This window comes from Coregonus lavaretus, assembly GCF_964263955.1.
Source record: "Coregonus lavaretus genome assembly, chromosome: 7".
In the NCBI taxonomy this organism is placed as follows: domain Eukaryota; kingdom Metazoa; phylum Chordata; class Actinopteri; order Salmoniformes; family Salmonidae; genus Coregonus; species Coregonus lavaretus.
Genome location: NC_139994.1, coordinates 20556259 through 20579358, shown reverse-complemented (window position 1 = coordinate 20579358; position 23100 = coordinate 20556259). Strand labels below are relative to the sequence as shown.

Sequence of the window (23100 nt, the reverse complement as noted above, 5' to 3'; positions counted from 1 at the left end):
AGACCTGGACTAAAGCATCCGCCAACTCCTGGACAGTCTGTGGTGCAACGTGGCGTTGGTGGATGGAGCGAGACATGATGTCCCAGATGTGCTCAATTGGATTCAGGTCTGGGGAACGGGCGGGCCAGTCCATAGCATCAATGCCTTCATCTTGCAGGAACTGCTGACACACTCCAGCCACATGAGGTCTAGCATTGTCTTGCATTAGGAGGAACCCAGGGCCAACCGCACCAGCATATGGTCTCACAAGGGGTCTGAGGATCTCATCTCGGTACCTAATGGCAGTCAGGCGACCTCTGGCGAGCACATGGAGGGCTGTGCGGCCCCCCAAAGAAATGCCACCCCACACCATGACTGACCCACCGCCAAACCGGTCATGCTGGAGGATGTTGCAGGCAGCAGAACATTCTCCACGGCATCTCCAGACTCTGTCACGTGTGTCACATGTGCTCAGTGTGAACCTGCTTTCATCTGTGAAGAGCACAGGGCGCCAGTGGCGAATTTGCCAATCTTGGTGTTCTCTGGCAAATGCCAAACGTCCTGCATGGTGTTGGGCTGTAAGCACAACCCCCACCTGTGGACGTCGGGCCCTCATACCACCCTCATGGAGTCTGTTTCTGACCGTTTGAGCAGACACATGCACATTTGTGGCCTGCTGGAGGTCATTTTGCAGGGCTTTGGCAGTGCTCCTCCTGCTCCTCCTTGCACAAAGGCGGAGGTAGCAGTCCTGCTGCTGGGTTGTTGCCCTCCTACGGCCTCCTCCACGTCTCCTGATGTACTGGCCTGTCTCCTGGTAGCGCCTCCATGCTCTGGACACTACGCTGACAGACACAGCAAACCTTCTTGCCACAGCTCGCATTGATGTGCCATCCTGGATGAGCTGCACTACCTGAGCTACTTGTGTGGGTTGTGTGTAGACTCCGTCTCATGCTACCACTAGAGTGAAAGCACCGCCAGCATTCAAAAGTGACCAAAACATCAGCCAGGAAGCATAGGAACTGAGAAGTGGTCTGTGGTCTCCACCTGCAAAACCAGTCCTTTATTGGGGGTGTCTTGCTAATTGCCTATAATTTCCACCTGTTGTCTATTCCATTTGCACAACAGCATGTGAAATGTATTGTCAATCAGTGTTGCTTCCTAAGTGGACAGTTTGATTTCACAGAAGTGTGATTGACTTGGAGTTACATTGTGTTGTTTAAGTGTTCCCTTTATTTTTTTGAGCAGTGTATATGTCTGGAGCCAAGGCCTACCCTGCCTGAAAGCAGAACCATTTATTATTCAGAGATGTGCAACTGGAGGAAAACCTGACAGAATCATGGGCTGAAATTAATTCAATAAATGTATGGGTAGAAGCATACATTACATCAGCCGAGATCATAGTTTCCTTACATTTATTAAAATATGCGGATCCTGAGTCTAGATAGAAGCAAACTAAGCATTCAGAAATCTATAAATGTATTTATAGTCAATTGTTCTTATACTAAATATATACACCAATATTATAATATTTTAATCAAAGGTGTTTTTTCCCCCTAAAATAATAGTTTTATCATACTGAATATTTGTGAGAGAGAAGCTTTCTCCCCATGCTGTGTTGTAGGGCTATACTCCTGTGTTGTAGGGCTTCTATACTCCTGGGTGAAATGTCCTTTGTGGCAGTCCTTTGACCACAGAGAACTTCTCTTTTTATATTGTGGTCAGCTCTTCACCAATAATGTCAGCAAAAATACTTTTGCAGCTGTCTTATAAAATCTTAGAAACTCTATTGAAGTCTGATGGACAGAGCTATGAGGATCACAAATGTTGGAGCTCCTTTTCTTCTTAAGCTCGAGAAAAACGTCCCATCCCTGTTTAGAGTTCTCCAGCTTTAGTACGAGTTTCTCACAGTGCACTGCACAACCTCAGGCTCTCACATTGCACACACTCACTCAGTTTTGAGTCTGCATGGCCCTCCTCTGTGACGCCATAGCGATGGACTTCCTGCGTAATGCGGAGGCGGCGGCCTCAGTGATGCCATTATAACTGTCGGTCTCTGCCGAGTCCTCGCTGTTCTGAGACTTGGTGGAGTCCTGGAAGTCTGGTTTCTGTCTCAGCATTCTGTTCTGATCCTCCTTCAGCTCCTGGTAGGACCGAGAGAATGTGTGGAAGATGGAGGTGACGGGGAATGCCATCAGGAGGATCCCACTGAGGATGCTACTGAGCGCCACCACCTGACCTGGGATGCTCCGCGGCACCATGTCCCCGTACCCCACCGTTGTCATGGAGATCACCGCCCACCAGTAGGTGCCGGGGATGCTGGTGAAGTCGTACTTGGCGCCCATCTCGCTCTCCGCCAGGAACACTAGCGGGGAGAATAGTGCCATGGCAACACACAGGAAGAGGAGGAGCAGGCCGAACTCGCGGGTGCAGCGTCGGACTGTCAGGCCTAAGGTCTGCAGCCCTAGGGAGTGGCGCGCCAGACGCATCACGTAGAAGATCCTCAGGGCCCGGAGTACCCGCAGCACCAGGCCCACCTTCTCCAGGTAGTTGTTCCCGCCGCTGGGCTTCTCCCCTCCCTCAGACAGAGAGTCTACGATCAGGGTGATGTAGTAGGGCAGGATAGCCACCACGTCAATGATGTTGAGGGGCGTCTTCAGGAACACGCACTTGCTCGGCGTCTGGATGAAGCGCAGCAGGAACTCCAGAGAGAACCAGGCCACACACACCGTCTCCAGGACAAAGATATTGTAGCACCTCTGAGAACACTCACCCTGGAAGACAGAGGAAACAGTGTTAAGAAACACTCAGTGGAAGAGAGCGAACGCAGTGTTAAGGGTTTAAAAAGTGTTATTGAAAAAGTTAAGGTGAGCAACAATTATAATGCAAGACATTGTTAGGAAAGGACAATACATTCACTATTATAAAACACTCTGGACAACTGTTTCCTAATCACACAAGTCAGTTGTTCCTATCCGGCTCGAAGGACCAGTTCAAGAGCCACCAGTGGCGCCAGACTCCTCTACAACAGGAAAAGAGACCAGTTTCTTTGATCAAACAGCCAGAGGGAGATGTGTATTTGTCTTCCTGTGTATTATAAAATTATACTTTAAAATAATTAATAAAGCTGAGAGGAGAGGCTTTGATGATGTCAGAGATTCATTGAGGTTGAACACTGATTGAGGAAACACTATTCCCTTCCTTTAATTGACAAGACCGATGGGCTATACAGTACAATGTACAACTCCTTTAGACAAACCATCCTGGTAGCAATATCTGGTCATACATTCAGAATCTTTGTACCCAAGATATAAATTACTGGTGTCCATCCACAATAAATAAAGACATACAAGTGACAGATCCATAGAACTCATCCAGCCAAAGTCAACACCAACGTGAAGCTGAGGGGAAACCATAGATTCCTTCCCTTCCCCTTCTCTCTCCAATGTGACCATTATTAATTATATTAATGCAACTTCATTAAGTGAAAATAATTTCCTTCCAGGGATCAGCGGGGACTAAGCTAAAGCCAACTGTGACTAAATTATAAATATATTATAAATACTTTAAATTTACTTCTGACATGCTGAAATATCCTTAATTCCTGTAGCATAATACATTTTCCGTCTGCTCTAAATGGGTCCATAAATATTATATAACTGTAATTACATGTGATTATGAAAACAGGCCCAGAAGGAGAACTGGTAGCAAGGAGGAGGAGGGGGTGGATTAGTAAAGCCATCTATAATGATTTATTTGTATAAAAGAAAGAAGCCAAGCTGTTGGTCTCTCCTTTCATTGCACTGTCGCTCTGGGGTACCTAGCTACGCTTCATCAACATGTTTAAGAACAAGCATAAAATAATGTCTTAATTACTTTTGGCAACTTTCTGTAACTTTCCTCTAGTTTCCTTCAGTTCCATCATACATTCTACTCAATTACTCCTTAAATGTTATTAGGGAACATGTGTTTTTGAGCAGCTGTTGAGCTCTAACCTGTTAGAGAATCATCACTCGTGAATAAGATGCAAAAGGTGCTTAAAAACAACAACCAACAATATGCATCTTAATAACCAATCCAGTGTATCCTTGGAGACATACAGTCGCATAGTGAGGATGGAGAGTAAGAACAGAGCTGGGGGACGTTTAGGTTATCATTATTCTAGTAAATATAATTTAATCAAAGCAAAGCTGTGTATCTGAAAGGCTAAGGCGGCAGAACAGAAATAAACATTCACAAATATATCAACCAGAGGAACATTTCTTTCTTCCATGTTTACTAATCCAGACAACATGCAACCACTTCACTATGCTTGGTTATTCACAGAGCACAACAGTAAACCCACTGGGCACAGATGTCATTTCAACATCTAGTTTTGATTTACATTTGGTTAAGTTATCAACTGACGTGAATTCAACGTGAAGTTAACAAAATATGTCACCATGTCATTGGATTTAGATTAAAAGTTGGGTAAAACAAAAATAAGGAAATCCCCTTGAGTTGATGACTTTTGCAAATCAAAATCAGTTTTCCACATTGATTCAATGTCATCACATTGATTTATTTTGTTAAAATGACGTGGAAACAATGTCGATTCAACCAGTTTTGCCCAGTGGGAAGTGTGTGCGAGCGTAAAACATATTTACAATTTGGCCATTTGTTGTTGTAGTTACGTTGTCCTTTGATGGGAATCTTTCTAGTCGAGTAGGCTACGTGTACCGCATGCCCCTGCCCCCCCTTCCCTATGCCCTACAGTGCACTGTGATACACCGACATCGCTACAGTGGATCAAATTAAAAAACACACAATTCTCTGATTCAGCAAACACGCTACTCTGACCGTATCAGAGCTCCAGACAGGCGTGTAGCAGACATGTAGCGTTAACCAAACTTTTTCCACTCAGGCCCCCCTGTGCGTGCACCATGTCTATTTCTATGCACACAAGCACTGTTCATGACACAATCTGTTTACACCCCTCTTGTTGGTGGAGAGAAAATGTTGCAGGTTTAAAGCGAGGTGAGGAGTGTGAATATCGCAGCTATGTACATGGCGGCCATATTGAATTTCAAGACTTCTCCATCTGAGAACACACATTTCTTTGGTCTAGATTCTCCAACTTCTGTGTTAAATATTTGTTCCAAAACCAGAACACTGTTAGACAATAACAACACACCAAGACTTGTCAGCAGTGTAGAATGTGGTAGATAATGATCTGTTAGTTGTTTCCACGTGTTGTCAGAGCTATGGTACATTCTCTGTGTGAAGGAGTAGTAATCACTGTAATTTGTATGAATATATTTATTTTGTGTTTATATACTGTATCTAGGATCCTAAAATGTCAATTAATGGTCACATGTAATTCCAGTTAATTGATATTTTCCAATCAGCTTAACCTTTGTTTGTTTTAATGTTAGACTGAGTGGATTTGTATTTATTATGGATCCCCATTAGCTGCTGCCAAGGCAGCGTATACAATTTTAAAAACATTACATTCACAGATTTCACAACACACTGTGTGCTCTCAGGCCCCTACTCCACCACATATCTACAATACAAAATCCATGTGTACGTGTGTGTATAGTGTGTATGTTATCGTGTGTGTGTATGCATGTGTCTGTGCCTATGTACAGTGGGGAGAACAAGTATTTGATAACCTGCAAAATCGGCAGTGTTTCCTACTTACAAAGCATGTAGAGGTCTGTAATTTTTATCATAGGTACACTTCAACTGTGTGAGACGGAATCTAAAACAAAAATCCAGAAAAATCACATTGTATGATTTTTAAGTAATTAATTTGCATTTTATTGCATGACATAAGTATTTGATACATCAGAAAAGCAGCACTTAATATTTGGTACAGAAACCTGTGTTTGCAATTACAGAGATCATACGTTTCCTGTAGGTCTTGACCAGGTTTGCACACACTGCAGCAGGGATTTGGGCCCACTCCTCCATACAGACCCTTCAGGTTTCGGAGCTGTCGCTGGACAATACGGACTTTCAACTCCCTCCAAAGATTTTCTATTGGGTTCAGGTCTGGAGACTGGCTAGGCCACTCCAGGACCTTGAGATGCTTCTTACGGAGCCACTCCTTAGTTGCCCTGGCTGTGTGTTTCGGGTCGTTGTCATGCTGGAGGACCCAGCCACGACCCATCTTCAATGCTCTTACTGAGGGAAGGAGGTTGTTGGCCCAGATCTCGCGATACATTTACATTATTTAGCAGACGCTCTTATCCAGAGCGACTTACAAATAGGTGCATTCACCTTATAGCCAGTGGGATAACCACTTTACAATGTTTTTTTTTTTTTGTTTTTTTTTGGGGGGGGGGATGGGGGGGGGGTAGAAGGATTACTTTATCCTATCCCAAGTATTCCTTAAAGAGGTGGGGTTTCAAATGTCTCCGGAAGGTGGTGAGTGACTCCGCTGTCCTGGCGTCGTGAGGGAGCTTGTTCCACCATTGGGGTGCCAGAGCAGCGAACAGTTTTGACTGGGCTGAGCGGGAACTATGCTTCCGCAGAGGTAGGGGAGCCAGCAGGCCAGAGGTGGATGAACGCAGTGCCCTCGTTTGGGTGTAGGGACTGATCAGAGCCTGAAGGTACAGAGGTACATGGCCCCATCCATCCTCCCCTCAATACGGTGCAGTCATCCTGTCCCCTTTGCAGAAAAGCATCCCCAAAGAATTGTTTCCACCTCCATGCTTCACAGTTGGGATGGTGTTCTTGGGGTTGTACTCATCCTTCTTCCTCCAAACACGGCTAGTGGAGTTTAGACCAAAAAGCTATATTTCTGTCTCATCAGACCACATGACCTTCTCCCATTCCTCCTCTGGATCATCCAGATGGTCATTGGCAAACTTCAGATGGGCCTGGACATGCGCTGGCTTGAGCAAGGGGACCTTGCGTGCGCTGCAGGATTTTAATCCATGACGGCGTAGTGTGTTACTAATGGTTTTATTTGAGACTGTGGTCCCAGCTCTCTTCAGGTCATTGACCAGGTCCTGCCGTGTAGTTCTGGGCTGATCCCTCACCTTCCTCATGATCATTGATGCCCCACGAGGTGAGATCTTGCATGGAGCCCCAGACCGAGGGTGATTGACCGTCATCTTTAACTTCTTCCATTTTCTAATAATTGTGCCAACAGTTGTTGCCTTCTCTCCAAGCTGCTTGCCTATTGTCCTGTAGCCCATCCCAGCCTTGTGCAGGTCTACAATTTTATCCCTGATGTTCTTACACAGCTCTCTGGTCTTGGCCATTGTGGAGAGGTTGGAGTCTGTTTGATTGAGTGTGTGGACGTGTCTTTTATACAGGTAACGAGTTCAAACAAGTGCAGTTAATACAGGTAATGAGTGGAGAACAGGAGGGCTTCTTAAAGAATAACTAACAGGTCTGTGAGAGCTGGAATTCTTACTGGTTGGTAGGTGATCAAATACTTATGTCATGCAATAAAATGCAAATTAATTACTTTAAAATCATACTATGTGATTTTCTGGATTTTTGTTTTAGATTCCGTCTCTCACAGTTGAAGTGTACCTATGATAAAAATTACAGACCTCTACATGCTTTGTAAGTAGGAAAACCTGCAAAATCGGCAGTGTATCAAATACTTGTTCTCCCCACTGTATGTGTTGCCTCACAGTCCCCGCTGTTCCATAAGGTGTATTTATCTGTTTTTTAAATCTAAATTTTACTGTTTGCATCAGTTACTTTATGTGGAATAGAGTTCCATGTAGTCATGGCTCTATATAGTACTGTGCGCCTCCCATCGTCTGTTCTGGACTTGGGGACTGTGAAGAGACCTCTTGTGGCATGTCTTGTGGGGTATGCATGGGACTCCGAGCTGTGCACCAGTGGTTCAAACAGACAGCTTGGTGCATTCAACATGTCAATACCTCTCATAAATACAAGTAGTGATGAAGTTAAATCTCTCCTCCACTTTGAGCCAGGAGAGATTGACATACATATTACTAATGTTAGCGCTCTGTGTACATCCAAGGCCAGCCGTGCTGCCCTGTTTTGAGCCAATTGCAATTTTCCTAAATCCCTTTTTGTGGCACCTGACCACATGACTGAACAGTAGTGCAGGTGCGACAAAACTAGGGCCTGTAGGACCTGCCTTGTTGATAGTGCTGTTAAGAAGGTAGAGTAGCGCTTTATTATGGACAGACTTCTCCCCATCTTAGCTACTGTTGTATCAATATGTTTTGACCATGATAGTTTCCAATCCAGGGTTACTCCAAGCAGTTTAGTCACCTCAATTTGCTCGATTTCCACATTATTTATTACAAGAATTAGTTGGGGTTTAGTGAATGATTTGTCTCAAATACAATGCTTTTAGTTTTATAAATATTTAGGATGAACTTATTCCTTGCCACCCACTCTGAAACTAACTGCAGCTCTTTGTTAAGTGTTGCAGTCATTTCAGTCACTGTAGTAGCTGACGTGTATAGTCATCCACATACATAGACACACTGGCTTTACTCAAAGCCAGTGGCATGTCGTTAGTAAAGATTGAAAAAAGTAAGGGGCCTAGACAGCTGCCCTGGGGAATTCCTGATTCTACCTGGATTATGTTGGAGAGGCTTCCATTAAAGAACATCCTCTGTGTTCTGTTAGACAGGTAACTCTTTATCCACAATATACAGTGAGGGAAAAAAGTATTTGATCCCCTGCTGATTTTGTACATTTGCCCACTGACAAAGAAATGATCAGTCTATAATTTTAATGGTAGGTTTATTTGAACAGTGAGCGAGAGAATAACAAAAAAATCCAGAAAAGCACATGTCGAAAATGTTATAAATTGATTTGCATTTTAATGAGGGAAATAAGTATTTGACCCCCTCTCAATCAGAAAGATTTCTGGCTCCCAGGTGTCTTTTATACAGGTAACGAGCTGAGATTAGGAGCACACTCTTAAAGGGAGTGCTCCTAATCTCAGCTTGTTACCTGTATAAAAGACACCTGTCCACAGAAGCAATCAATCAGATTCCAAACTCTCCACCATGGCCAAGACCAAAGAGCTCTCCAAGGATGTCAGGGACAAGATTGTAGACCTACACAAGGCTGGAATGGGCTACAAGACCATCGCCAAGCAGCTTGGTGAGAAGGTGACAACAGTTGGTGCGATTATTCGCAAATGGAAGAAACACAAAATAACTGTAAATCTCCCTCGGCCTGGGGCTCCATGCAAGATCTCACCTCGTGGAGTTGCAATGATCATGAGAACAGTGAGGAATCAGCCCAGAACTACACGGGAAGATCTTGTCAATGATCTCAAGGCAGCTGGGACCATAGTCATCAAGAAAACAATTGGTAACACACTACGCCGTGAAGGACTGAAATCCTGCAGCGCCCGCAAGGTCCCCCTGTTCAAGAAAGCACATATACAGGCCCGTCTGAAGTTTGCCAATGAACATCTGAATGATTCAGAGGAGAACTGGGTGAAAGTGTTGTTGTCAGATGAGACCAAAATCAAGCTCTTTGGCATCAACTCAACTTGCCGTGTTTGGAGGAGGAGGAATGCTGCCTATGACCCCAAGAACACCATCAAACATGGAGGTGGAAACATTATGCTTTGGGTGTGTTTTTCTGCTAAGGGGACAGGACAACGTCACCGCATGAAAGGGACGATGGACGGCGCCATATACCGTCAAATCTTGTGTGAGAACCTCCTTCCTTCAGCCAGGGCATTGAAAATGGGTTGTGGATGGGTATTCCAGCATGACAATGACCCAAAACACACGGCCAAATAAACAAAGGAGTGGCTCAAGAAGAAGCACATTAAGGTCCTGGAGTGGCCTAGCCAGTCTCCGGACCTTAATCCCATAGAAAATCTGTGGAGGGAGCTGAAGGTTCGAGTTGCCAAACGTCAGCCTCGAAACCTTAATGACTTGGAGAAGATCTACAAAGAGGAGTGGGACAAAATCCCTCCTGAGATGTGTGCAAACCTGGTGGCCAAATACAAGAAACGTCTGACCTCTGATTGCCAACAAGTACTATGTCATGTTTTGCAGAGGGGTCAAATACTTATTTCCCCTCATTAAAATGCAAATCAATTTATAACATTTTTGACATGCGTTTTTCTGGATTTTTTAGTTGTTATTCTGTCTCTCACTGTTCAAATAAACCTACCATTACAATTATAGACTGATCATGTCTTTGTCAGTGGGCAAACGTACAAAATCAGCAGGGGATCAAATACTTTTTCCCCTCTCTGTAGCAGGGGGTGTAAAGCCATAACACATACATTTTTCCAGCAGCAGACTATGATCGATAATGTCGAACTGCAAAAATCTATGAAGCTGGAGACTTATCTCCCTCACTAACTTTAAGCATCAGTTGTCAGAGCAGCTTACCGATCACTGCACCTGTACACAGCCCATCTGTAATTGGCCCACCCAACTACCTCATCCCCATATTGTTATTTATTTTGCTCATTTGCACCCCAGTATCTCTATTTGCACATCATCTTTTGCATATCTATCATTCCAGTGTTAAAACGAAATTGTAACTATTTTGCACTATGGCCTATTTATTGCCTTACCTCCATAACTTACTACATTAGCACACACTGTATATAGATTTTCTATTGTGTTTTTGACTGTACGTTTTGTTTATCCCATATGTAACTCTGTTGTTTTTAAAAATCGCACTGCTTTGCTTTATCTTGGCCAGGTCACAGTTGTAAATGAGAACTTGTTCTCAACTGGCTTACCTGGTTAAATAAAAATAAAAATAAATGTCAAAAGCCGCACTGAAGTCTAACAAAACAGCCCGCAAAATCTGAGTTTAACTCCCACTGGGCACACCACGTCATTTCAACGTGGATAATTGGGTAATACACTGCTCAAAAAAATAAAGGGAACACTAAAATAACGCATCCTAGATCTGAATGAATGAAATAATCTTATTAAAATACTTTTTTCTTTACATAGTTGAATGTGCTGACAACAAAATCACACAAAAATTATCAACGGAAATCAAATTTATCAACCCATGGAGGTCTGGATTTGGAGTCACCCTCAAAATTAAAGTGGAAAACCACACTACAGGCTGATCCAACTTTGATGTAATGTCCTTAAAACAAGTCAAAATGAGGCTCAGTAGTGTGTGTGGCCTCCACGTGCCTGTATGACCTCCCTACAATGCCTGGGCATGCTCCTGATGAGGTGGCGGATGGTCTCCTGAGGGATCTCCTCCCAGACCTGGACTAAAGCATCCGCCAACTCCTGGACAGTCTGTGGTGCAACGTGGCGTTGGTGGATGGAGCGAGACATGATGTCCCAGATGTGCTCAATTGGATTCAGGTCTGGGGAACGGGCGGGCCAGTCCATAGCATCAATGCCTTCCTCTTGCAGGAACTGCTGACACACTCCAGCCACATGAGGTCTAGCATAGTCTTGCATTAGGAGGAACCCAGGGCCAACCGCACCAGCATATGGTCTCACAAGGGGTCTGAGGATCTCATCTCGGTACCTAATGGCAGTCAGGCGACCTCTGGCGAGCACATGGAGGGCTGTGCGGCCCCCCAAAGAAAGGCCACCCCACACCATGACTGACCCACCGCCAAACCGGTCATGCTGGAGGATGTTGCAGGCAGCAGAACGTTCTCCACGGCGTCTCCAGACTCTGTCACGTCTGTCACGTGCTCAGTGTGAACCTGCTTTCATCTGTGAAGAGCACAGGGCGCCAGTGGCGAATTTGCCAATCTTGGTGTTCTCTGGCAAATGCCAAACGTCCTGCACGGTGTTGGGCTGTAAGCACAACCCCCACCTGTGGACGTCGGGCCCTCATACCACCCTCATGGAGTCTGTTTCTGACCGTTTGAGCAGACACGCACATTTGTGGCCTGCTGGAGGTTATTTTGCAGGGCTCTGGCAGTGCTCCTCCTTGCACGAAGGCGGAGGTAGCGGTCCTGCTGCTGGGTTGTTGTCCTCCTACGGCCTCCTCCACGTCTCCTGATGTACTGGCCTGTCTCCTGGTAGCGCCTCCATGCTCTGGACACTACGCTGACAGACACAGCAAACCTTCTTGCCACAGCTCGCATTGATGTGCCATCCTGGATGAGCTGCACTACCTGAGCCACTTGTGTGGGTTGTAGACTCAGTCTCATGCTACCACTAGAGTGAAAGCAAAAGTGACCAAAACATCAGCCAAGAAGCATAGGAACTGAGAAGTGGTCTGTGGTCACCACCTGCAAAACCAGTCCTTTATTGGGGGTGTCTTGCTAATTGCCTATAATTTCCACCTGTTGTCTATTCCATTTGCACAACAGCATGTGAAATGTATTGTCAGTGTTGCTTCCTAAGTAGACAGTTTGATTTCACAGAAGTGTGATTGACTTGGAGTTACATTGTGTTGTTTAAGTGTTCCCTTTATGTTTTTGAGCAGTGTATTTGGTGGAGACGTTGATCAATGATTACAGCTTATATTCACCCACTCAAAAAGTCTGCCAAGTTTGTTGAATTTCCAATGTGTTATCACTTTGCTTTCAACCATTTAAAAGCACAGCAAAGTTCAAAATGGGAATACAATGTCAGATATTTTGTTTATTTATACAACAGATGAATGTGTTAACACTCTGCTTAATTTAATAGCAGAACCAAATGACCTGGATTGCATTTGAGATTACATTAACAGAACATGGTGCAAGTGATCAATGCTATTCGAGATTTTGCACAGATTATAACAGCAATTGTGAAGCTCTCCACAGACCTAAGATGACCTATGCATGCTATCTTGAACATGCACATTTTATAGGATTACATAAGAAGGAATTTAAAGTTACAGTAACCTCAATGTGGCCATGGATGCGTTACTCATTTTAAGGTTGAATTTTACATTCGTATGTAAGATGACCTTAACTTTAGGCTATTTACAGTATTACAAAAGTAATATTGAATTGTGTTAGGTTGACAAAGCAACCAAATATCAACATTTAAAAGGAGATGTATTTACTGCTTGGATAGTTCCATCTGAGCCACTGGCTTAATCCCATTCTTTAACTTTATTTTTGGTTGAGTTGCAGACATGAATCCAACATATCTTTTGTTAACTTGACGACAAGTTAATAGGCTATTTATTTTATTTCAAAAGTGATTCAGGTCTCCATTTTAACTAAAAATATAAAGTTAAAGAATAGGCCTAAATCAAATTTTAAATAACGTTTAATTTGATTTAGTCCTATTCTTAAACTATTTTTGGTTGAGATGGAGATGTGAATCCAACATATCAATTACTAATTTGTAGACAAACTCCTTCAAATGTTGATATTTGGTTGCTTTGACAACCAAACAATTCAATATTACTAAATATCATAACATTTGAAATCAACCAGAGCTTGAAACCCTAGGCCTATTGTGTTGTCTATTTTTAGTTGAATTCTGTGTTGAATTGAAACAATAGCTGTTGATGACTTTGCAAATGTTATATAGGCCTAAATAGCATCATTGATGATATATTAGTTATAAAGTATGGTCACATTTAATTTGCTCTGTTAAACCTACCCTTTGGAATGTCTTCGATAGTAACAGTGAATCTATTTCGTTTTAAGTGGAGATCTCTCAACAATTATTCTCACGATAGCACAGTCAGTGACAAAATCATAGCTAAGCAGGGCTGGGCTTGGTTAAAACCCTGGATGGGAGACCAAAAGTAGACGTAGATAGATACATTCTCCAGTAGGTGGTGCTGCCCAGCCTATTGTTATTTTTTCTGATAATGGATATAATATTGAAGATCTGATGTTGGTTTTTAAAAAAGGTACACATTCGACATTTGGTTACCATGACATAATCCTGTGGTTGAAATTTCACCCTCAAAACAACAGTTGACTTCTTCCAAATCCAAATGTATTTTCCACATCACAATACATTGACAAATTTCATTGAAACAATGTGGACTTCAACCAGTTTGTGCCCAGTGGGATGTCCCTTTAATTGTCAGCTGACTTTTTGCAAGCCTTGCTAATTCGCAAATTGATCATGGAGGATGGTGTTCAGTGTGTGAAGGTTTCTGCTGGTATATCATGCACGTTTAAATAAAAATACCTATTTATTATAAAATGACCGTCTCATTAATGTGAGAGGGCATTGGCCAGCTAGCTCACACTCAGTGAACAGATGAGCCCTGCTCCTTGTGAGTCTGAAGGCTGCTGTGGTTTAATGCTTTGATGTTAATGTGCTACACATTGGATATTTTAGAATTTTTGCATTGTAATTTCTGAAAATGTTCATAATATATCTGGCAGTAATAGTCTGGCTGTGATATTCACCTATTGATTTCTCCCGCCGGAGCGGCATCTGTTGTCAAAATGGGAAAGCTGTTCTGAATGTGGCATCTAGTGGAAATCGCTTGGTCATTTCCTGATTGCTAAAATTGTACACTGGTCGCTCAATTTCAGACTGTGGGCTGACACACCTGGTAGTACATGTAGACTGACACACCTGGTAGTACATGTAGACTGTGGGCTGACACACCTGGTAGTACATGTAGACTGTGGGCTGACACACCTGGTAGTACATGTAGACTGGGTTGACACACCTGATAGTATACAGTGTCTTCAGAAAGTATTCACACCCCTAGACTTTGTCCACATTTTGATGTGTTAGACTGAATTTAAAATTGATATTTTGTCACTGGCCTACACACACACACACACAATACAACACATTACTAAGTACCACTATCCATATTTTCAAGCATAGTGGTGGCTGCATCATGCTACGGGTATGCCTGTAATCGTTAAGGACTGGGGAGTTGTTCAGGTAAATAAAGAAATGGAATGGAGCTAAGCACAGACAAAATCCTAGAGGAAAACCTGGTTCAGTCTGCTTGAAATGAGCAGTTCATGCTTGAAAACCCACAAATGTATCTGAGTTAAAGCAGTTCTGCATAGAAGAGTGGGCCAAAATTCCTCCACAGCGACATGTGAGACTGATCAACAACTACAGGAAGCGTTTGGTTGGAGTCATTGCAGCTAGAGGTGGCACAACCAGTTCAGTGTAAGGGGGCAATTACTTTTTCACATTGGTTGTTGCATAACTTTTTTAATGTAATAAGTATGTCATTGTGGTGTCATTGGTTCACTCAGGTTCCCTGTATCTAATATTAGGTTTTGGTTGAAGATCTGATAACATTCAGTATCAAAAATAGAGAATCTGAAAGGGGGCACAATTTTTCTTCACAGCACTGTATGCAAGAGAGGAGACAGAGTAGCAAGCAATAATTTTGTTAATTCAAGACTAAAGTATCCCAAAGTCTCATGAGGATGATTCAGAGTAAAGAATATATGAGTTATTAGTATTCCATTCACGAACAGAAAAGCAACAATTCAAGGCAGAACAACTTAAAGATTAAAAGTAATTTCCCCTCGTTCTCTTTCACCTGTAAAGATGGTAACATGAAAGCGCAGCTCTACATTAAAATCAGCCAGAGATCTCCCCAGTTATTTATCAGAGAGATGAAAACGGATAAAACAAGTCCTACATTTCCACAGACGTTTACAGGGGGAGAAAGTCATTTTGAGATTGAGGTGTGAAGACTGAAATTGACACACACATTCTGAGAAGACTACTCTGAGGATACACTACTCGGAGGACACATGTTTTTTTTATCCTCTATTCATCCAGATGGAGGCAATAAGCAGACCCATAAAACTCTGCGTGTGTGCGTGCATGCAGCTATTATGTGGCCCCGAATCACTCTCAGAGCTTTATTAGAACAGACAAGCTAAGTGCTTTCAATCTCCATCAGCACCTTGGCTTTGTCCTCCGACGCTTTTATAAAAACCACAACTTTGTTTCTGTTTTAATGGATCCACACCTGCACACAGGCAAAGGGATATGAAAGTTAGAGCCTAACTGGGGTCAGGAAGACAAGGGTTGTCAGAACATCTCTGAGCAGGTGAGACAAGCCTGTCCTCTGGACGGAGGAACAACAAGCTAAATTCATGAACAGAATGTAACATTTAACATGGTTGAGGATGCCAGCTCTTACTGTAAGACTACAAATGTATTAGATGTTTATCCTGCAGGTCTAGTTCCTTCATGAGTTTAGCCTATAGCTGAAACATCACATCATGATAAACTGATTCCGAATCTACATCTCAATAAAGAAAGCGTTGTGGGGATTTAATTGAATTCATTTGCAGCCATTGTGGGAAGATCTATGCCATCAAAAGCCTCCTGTTAATGGATATTAGTTAAACTAATGGAGGAGGATGGTGGGTGGACTCCATTCAAAATGCTCAGGTTATTAGCTCTGGCTAATGAAGATAGTTGATCTGGATTTCACTGAAGTGTACATATACACACACACACACACACACACACACACACACACACAACTGCTGTGTTACAATGAGAGGGAGAGAGAGACTTGACAAACAAATAAGAAAACTCTGTACTTGGTGATAGGGAGCAGTATCTATGGAATGTTTTCTGTGTATTCCCATGTCCATGTTTGGACCCTTACAAAAAAAGATTGCATTTTTGAAACTGCAGTAAAAGTCCAGTAACTGCAGTCGACTGTGGTATTTTGGTTGCAGTAATTGCAGCATACTGCAGTTATACTGCACTCTGACTGCAATATTTTTTTGTAAGGGTAACCCTCCTTGTAGCTACTGTAACTAGCTAACCCTCCATGTAGCTAGCTCACAAAAACCCTCATTGTAGCTACTGTAGCTAGCTAACCCCCCTTTGTAGTTAGCCCTCTAACCATCCTTGTAGCTACTGTAGCTCGCTAACCCTCGTTGTTCTCCGATTGATTTCCCCTTTGAAGATACAGCACTTCCTCAGCCCCCTCACCCCCCTTCTTTCACATCGACGTGGAGGTCTCTTTGATAGTGGGAGAAGCCTGCGGAGGTTCTCTTTAATCATTCAAAAGCTTTATTGATGTCATTCAGGAGGTTGACGGTGTTCTGCCACAAAGACACTCCAGAAGGAACCCTGAGGTCTCAGAGGCACAACTACTAGACATGAAACACGCAGAAGATGATATAATTACTAAATATAGTTACTTATCTCTCAAGCCGTCAGTGGAATTTATGTAGTAGGTGGCCACTGGCCAAGTTCTAACCCCTATGCGACCCCCGAGGACCCCAAGAGGACAATCTCTGGCTCAATGTGCCTTCAGAAAGTATTCACACCCCTTGGCCCCTTGTCACTGGCCTACACACAATACCCACTTGTCAAAGTGGAATTATATTTTTAGACATTTTTACAAATTAATTAAAAATTAAAAGCTGAAATGTCGAGTCAATAAGTATTCAACCCCTTTGTTGTGGCAAGTCTAAATAAGTTCAGGAGTAAAAATGTGCTTAACAAGTCACATAAGTTGCATGGACTCTGTGCCATAATAGTGCTTAACATGATTTTTTTTATGACGACCTCATCTCTGTACTCCACACATATCTGTCCCTCAGTCGAGCAGTGAATTTCAAACACAGAGTGAACCACAAAGACCAGGGAGGTTTTCCAATCCCTCGCAAAGAAGGGCACCTATTCGCAACAATTATGTGTATTCCGCTACCTGCTGTGCAGGTGGACAATAAAGATCCCCAAAATTAAATAATGCAAGGTACATATATAGTGAGGGAAAAAAGTATTTGATCCCCTGCTGATTTTGTAAGTTTTCCCACTGACAAAGACATGATCAGTCTATAATGTTAATGGTAGGTTTATTTGAACAGTGAGAGACAGAATAACAACAAAAAAATCCAGAAAAATGCATGTAAAAAATGTTATAAATTGATTTGCATTTTAATGAGGGAAATAAGTATTTGACCACTCTGCAAAACATGACTTAGTACTTGGTGGCAAAACCCTTGTTGGCAATCACAGAGGTCAGACGTTTCTTGTAGTTGGCCACCAGATTTGCACACATCTCAGGAGGGATTTTGTCCCACTCCTCTTTGCAGATCTTCTCCAAGTCATTAAGGTTTCGAGGCTGACGTTTGGCAACTCGAAACTTCAGCTCCCTCCACAGATTTTCTATGGGATTAAGGTCTGGAGACTGGCTAGGCCACTCCAGGACCTTAATGTGCTTCTTCTTGAGCCTCTCCTTTGTTGCCTTGGCCGTGTGTTTTGGGTCATTGTCATGCTGGAATACCCATCCACGACCCATTTTCAATGCCCTGGCTGAGGGAAGGAGGTTCTCACCCAAGATTTGACAGTACATGGCCCCGTGCATTGTCCCTTTGATGCGGTGAAGTTGTCCTGTTCCCTTAGCAGAAGAACACCCCCAAAGCATAATGTTTCCACCTCCATGTTTGATGGTGGGGATGGTGTTCTTGGGGGTCATAGGCAGCATTCCTCCTCCTCCAAACACGGCGAGTTGAGTTGATGCCAAAGAGCTCGATTTTGGTCTCATCTGACCACAATACTTTCACCCAGTTCTCCTCTGAATCATTCAGATGTTCATTGGCAAACTTCAGACGGGCCTGTATATGTGCTTTCTTGAGCAGGGGGACCTTGCGGGCGCTGCAGGATTTCAGTCCTTCACGGCGTAGTGTGTTACCAATTGTTTTCTTGGTGACTATGGTCCCAGCTGCCTTGAGATCATTGACAAGATCCTCCTGTGTAATTCTGGGCTGATTGCTCACCGTTCTCATGATCATTGCAACTCCACGAGGTGAGATCTTGCATGGAACCCCAGGCCGAGGGAGATTGACAGTACTTTTGTGTTTCTTCCATTTGCAAATAATCACAAACTGTTGTCACCTTCTCACCAAGCTGCTTGGCGATGGTCTTGTAGCCCATTCCAGCCTTGTGTAGGTCTACAATCTTGTCCCTGACATCCTTTGAGAGCTCTTTGGTCTTGGCCATGGTGGAGAGTTTGGAATCTGATTGATTGATTGTTACCTGTATAAAAGACACCTGCCCACAGAAGCAAACTGAGATTAGGAGCACTCCCTTTAAGAGTGTGCTCCTAATCTCAGCTCGTTACCTGTATAAAAAGACACCTGGGAGCCAGAAATCTTTCTGATTGAGGCAAACGTACAAAATCAGCAGGGGATCAAATACTTTTTTCCCCTCACTGTGTGTGTGTGTAATATATATATATATATATATATATATATATATATATATATATATATATATATATATCCTGAGCTCAGTACTGCGCTATATCTCAGATTACCTCTACCCCAATACCACTAATCCCTAAACTTTGCATCCTAAATCTTTCCCCAGAGAATATCTCCTTACATAGAAGATAAAATAAAATGGTTGACCTGTCTATTACAAGCAAGACATTCAATTGTCCTACACTGGAAGTATGTCTGTTACCCCTCACTTTGTCATTGGTTAAAATAATTCACGTCAATCCTGGCTCTTGAAAAATTTATTTATAGAGTGAAAAAGAAAGCCCCAGAGTCTCGTGATATTTGGGATCTGTTTTTAGAATTTTTGCAAACCGTGATAATGTAGAAGCATTGGAACTGTAAATCTGTATATTCTCTATTATTTATTTTTTGTGAATATTGGCTATTGTTGAAGCGTAATCTGCATTATCTGTGACTGCATTTTATATATAATGTATTTATTTATTGGAAATGTGTTTTTTCTGTTTATGTTGGGTTGTCGTTGTTATGTCTGTGTTGGGGGGGTGAAAAACAAGAAAATTGTATTTCTGTAACTGTTGATTGTCCTATTTGGAACAAATAAATATATGTATTAAAAAAAGATACAGAAACTTTGCTCCTTTTTACCCATTCTACATACGGGTCAAGCGACGTGCATTAACTACTCCTGGAACTTTTCGTCTAAGATATCAATGTCCAACGGACCCCAGAGATAACTTTTTACCGGTGCCCTGCTCCGAAAATCAAAGCTGTTCACTTCATGCGTCCATATTTTTGCGAGCCACAACGCACGCTCCCTTTGTTCTTTAGATACACACAATATCAACATCATACCACTCCTGGTTACTTCATCTGCATCCACTTTTCCCAACGCCTTCTTCACCATCCTCAGGACTTCAAAAGGGTTTCCCAAATTAACATCCTTATCCAAATAATGTATTCAACAACAATTTTTTGCCCTTTTTGTTCCATTCTTGGACTTCACTGTTATCCACTTATCTTTCTCACTAACTGTGCTTGATGCGCTTTCAGCTTCAAACAACACTTCTGCTTCAACCATCTTAACCTCTCCTCGATCGAAGATTCATCTTCACAGAGAACGAGCCACCATGCCCAAACTAATTTCCCTCAAGCTGTAATCGCTGCCAAAGGTGATTCTAACATGTATTGACTCAGGGGTGTGAATACTTACAGTACCAGTCAAAATGCCAAGAGTGTGCAAAGCTGTAATCAAGGCAAAGGGTGGCTAATTTGAGAATCTCAAATTTAAGATATATTTTGATTGGTTTAACACTTTTTTGGTTACTACATGTTTCCATATGTGTTATTTCATAGTTTTGATGTCTTCACTATTATTCTAAAATGAAGAAAATAGTAAAAACCCTTGAATGAGTAGGTGTCCAAACTTTTGACTGGTACTGTATGTATACATTTGCTAAATCTTCTTAAAACATGTTTTCAATATGTCATTACGGGGTATTGTGTGTAGATGAGTGAGAAAAAAAATATATTTAATCAATTTTGAATTCAGGCTGTAACAATAAAATGTGGAATAGTCAAGGGGTATGAATACTTTCTGAAGGCACTGTATATTCTATGTTAATTACTAAGACAATGTGGGCAACAAAATTCCTTTATTGCATGAATAAGAGCAAGACGAGAGTGCAGCAGCAATCTGGCAAAGGGAATAATCTGGTATTCATGTAATTGAAGTTGTAGTGTAGCAGTCGTCCCTGACAACATCCCTGAGCCATCACACTACCTCTGTGATGAGGAGTTACTATCAGAGGGAAGACTCACTGTGGAGGATGTCCCTCAAACATCATCCAACTAACAGCAGAATGCAGATATGGATGTACCCAGACTTTTTCCAGGTCTGTAACTCGGTCAGGTCAAACTCCTGGCCCTATGTATAACCCACCCGAGTGTGACCCGGAAGTAAAACCCTGTGAGCAAGGCGTAAACAGGAAGTGAACTCACCCTCTCCTCTTCCTCCCTGAGGTCAGGCATGGTACTGATGCAGAGCGTTACCGCGGTGATGGCCACAAACACCACCGACAGAAAGGCGAAGATCTTCCCAGGTAGTCCAGATTGAGGGTTCTCCACCATGTCGTGGAGCCTGCGCATACACCCCGCCATGCGGTTCTCCTCCTCCCCCCCCACCCCGGGGGGCCCCTGCCCATCCTCACAGCTCTGGGGGGTCAGGGTGGTGGTGAGCTCTGCTTCCTCCTCCATCCTCAGCTGCTCCTTGAGCTCCTCCTGTCTTATGCGTAGCTTCCTGAGGCAGCACCACTCCAGCCTGGTGTCCTCCAGGCCCCAGTAGACCAGCTCCTCCTGGAAGGACAGGGCACACATCTCCCTCAGCAGCCGGAGCCGCCCTGCCGCCAGGAACGTCACAATGGTGCGGAACGCAGATGGGCTGCGGTCGAAGAAGAACTCCTGGCGCCCGTCGTCGTAGTCGTCACACACCTCCATGATCTCGTCCAATGAGCTGCAGCCCCTCAGCCGGCCCAGCCGCGTCAGAGGGAACTCCTCCAGAACGGACCAGGGGATACGGTACCTGGTGGGAGAGGAAAACACAATGTTACCGCTGCACAACACCCTTGCACAATAGTCACTGAAGCAGCAAGATCTAAAGAACGTTAAAACGTAGACTATTTCTGTGCCCAGTTTATATCCCTTTTAAACCTTGCGCCGAAAGACCTCTAATTATGGACTATTGATTATCGAGTTGAACATGCCAACTCTTGATTCTATTGATACGGTACCTGATCCCGCCCACATTGATGACGGCTGACAGGTCATTCTCCTCCTGCACCTCGTTGGGCCTCCGCAGCAGCCGTTGCCGTTTAAAGAACACACCCTTCTTACTGACCACCTCCTGCTGGTTCTCCAGGGGGAAGTGAAAGGGCGTGAACTCTTTTTCCGTGCTGCCCACTAGGAAGGCCACCTCCTGGTACATCCCTGCTGCTCCTCTGGGGGACCCAGGAGGTCCTGTTTGGGAGGAGGGGGGGGGGGGGGGGTTCACTGGCCGACTGGGTTGGCAGGGACCTCACCCATCCAGGAGCAGGGCTGGTCTCTGTGGAAACAAAGAGGAAAGAAAGTTCAGAGGTTTTTAGAGATGACCTCCACAGGTTTATTGGGACAAATTTGGTCCGAATCTCAGGGTGAACCAGATTCTACTCACTCTTCAGACTCCATTTATCTTCTCTCGCATCACATCCCAACAAGTCTTACATCAGCAGAAACCCAGATGCAGAGAGAGGAATTCGTTAAGTTGTTGTGGTATTTAACGCGTCGCTGAGGCCCTAAATGAGGTGCTTCTCTTTAAAATAATTGTTTATCAAGGTTCACTAAATTACAATAAATACAGACCAATTAAACTGTGGAATTTCAACAAAGAAAACAACAAACAGGTTGGTTATACCGGAGTAAAACTTCATCTTTCATGGGCCGTTGACTTTGTTTACGACAACAGAAAAAGGGCAATTAACTCTGCAGCAATAATGTCGTTTTAATCTTCTTATTCCAACATAGATTTTTACGTCAGTATAACCACAGCCGAAGAAACAAACCCTAAGATGTGGTACTTTCTAATGGCACCTTCCAGTCTTAAAACTAACAGAATGCAGCTCTGCGTAACGAGGGTTAAATGATTCATACCAAGCCAAATTAGATCACAATGAACTACTGTCAGACACAATACTCCTCTTCATGATGCTGCATTACACTCTAAAACTTTCATCAGTTTAATTTAAGAGAAGTCATTCACGAGTGTTCTGAACCTCAAAACAGGACACATTGTGACTTTTGGTGGATAAGAGGAAACATTACAAATTCTTACGAAATATTTTTTGAGAAATTATAATCACTCTCGTGTCCAATATTACAAGTCCAGTCCAAAGTCTCCAGAGACCAGAGTGTTTTCATGAGGTATTGATTTATTGTGATGTATTTTACATTATGTTGCTGCAGATGGGTGAAAACATTTCAGTCCCGTCTCCTGCAACTAAAATAGAGTGGTGAAAGATGCTAGCCTAATG

The 23100-nt window shown here is 43.2% G+C and overlaps 1 protein-coding gene across 1 annotated transcript; it reads right to left on the bottom strand.

Moving 5' to 3' along the window:
- Positions 1-1928: 1928 nt before the first annotated feature.
- On the bottom strand, positions 1929-22019 carry LOC311131909 (voltage-gated potassium channel regulatory subunit KCNG2-like; the record flags this gene model as incomplete). The annotated part of the gene is made up of 3 exons (XM_084165021.1): positions 1929-2750; positions 21038-21617; positions 21826-22019. 3 exons carry the CDS (start codon positions 22017-22019, stop codon positions 1929-1931), a joined length of 1596 nt encoding a protein of 531 aa, XP_084021147.1.
- Between the last annotated feature and the right edge of the window lie 1081 nt (positions 22020-23100).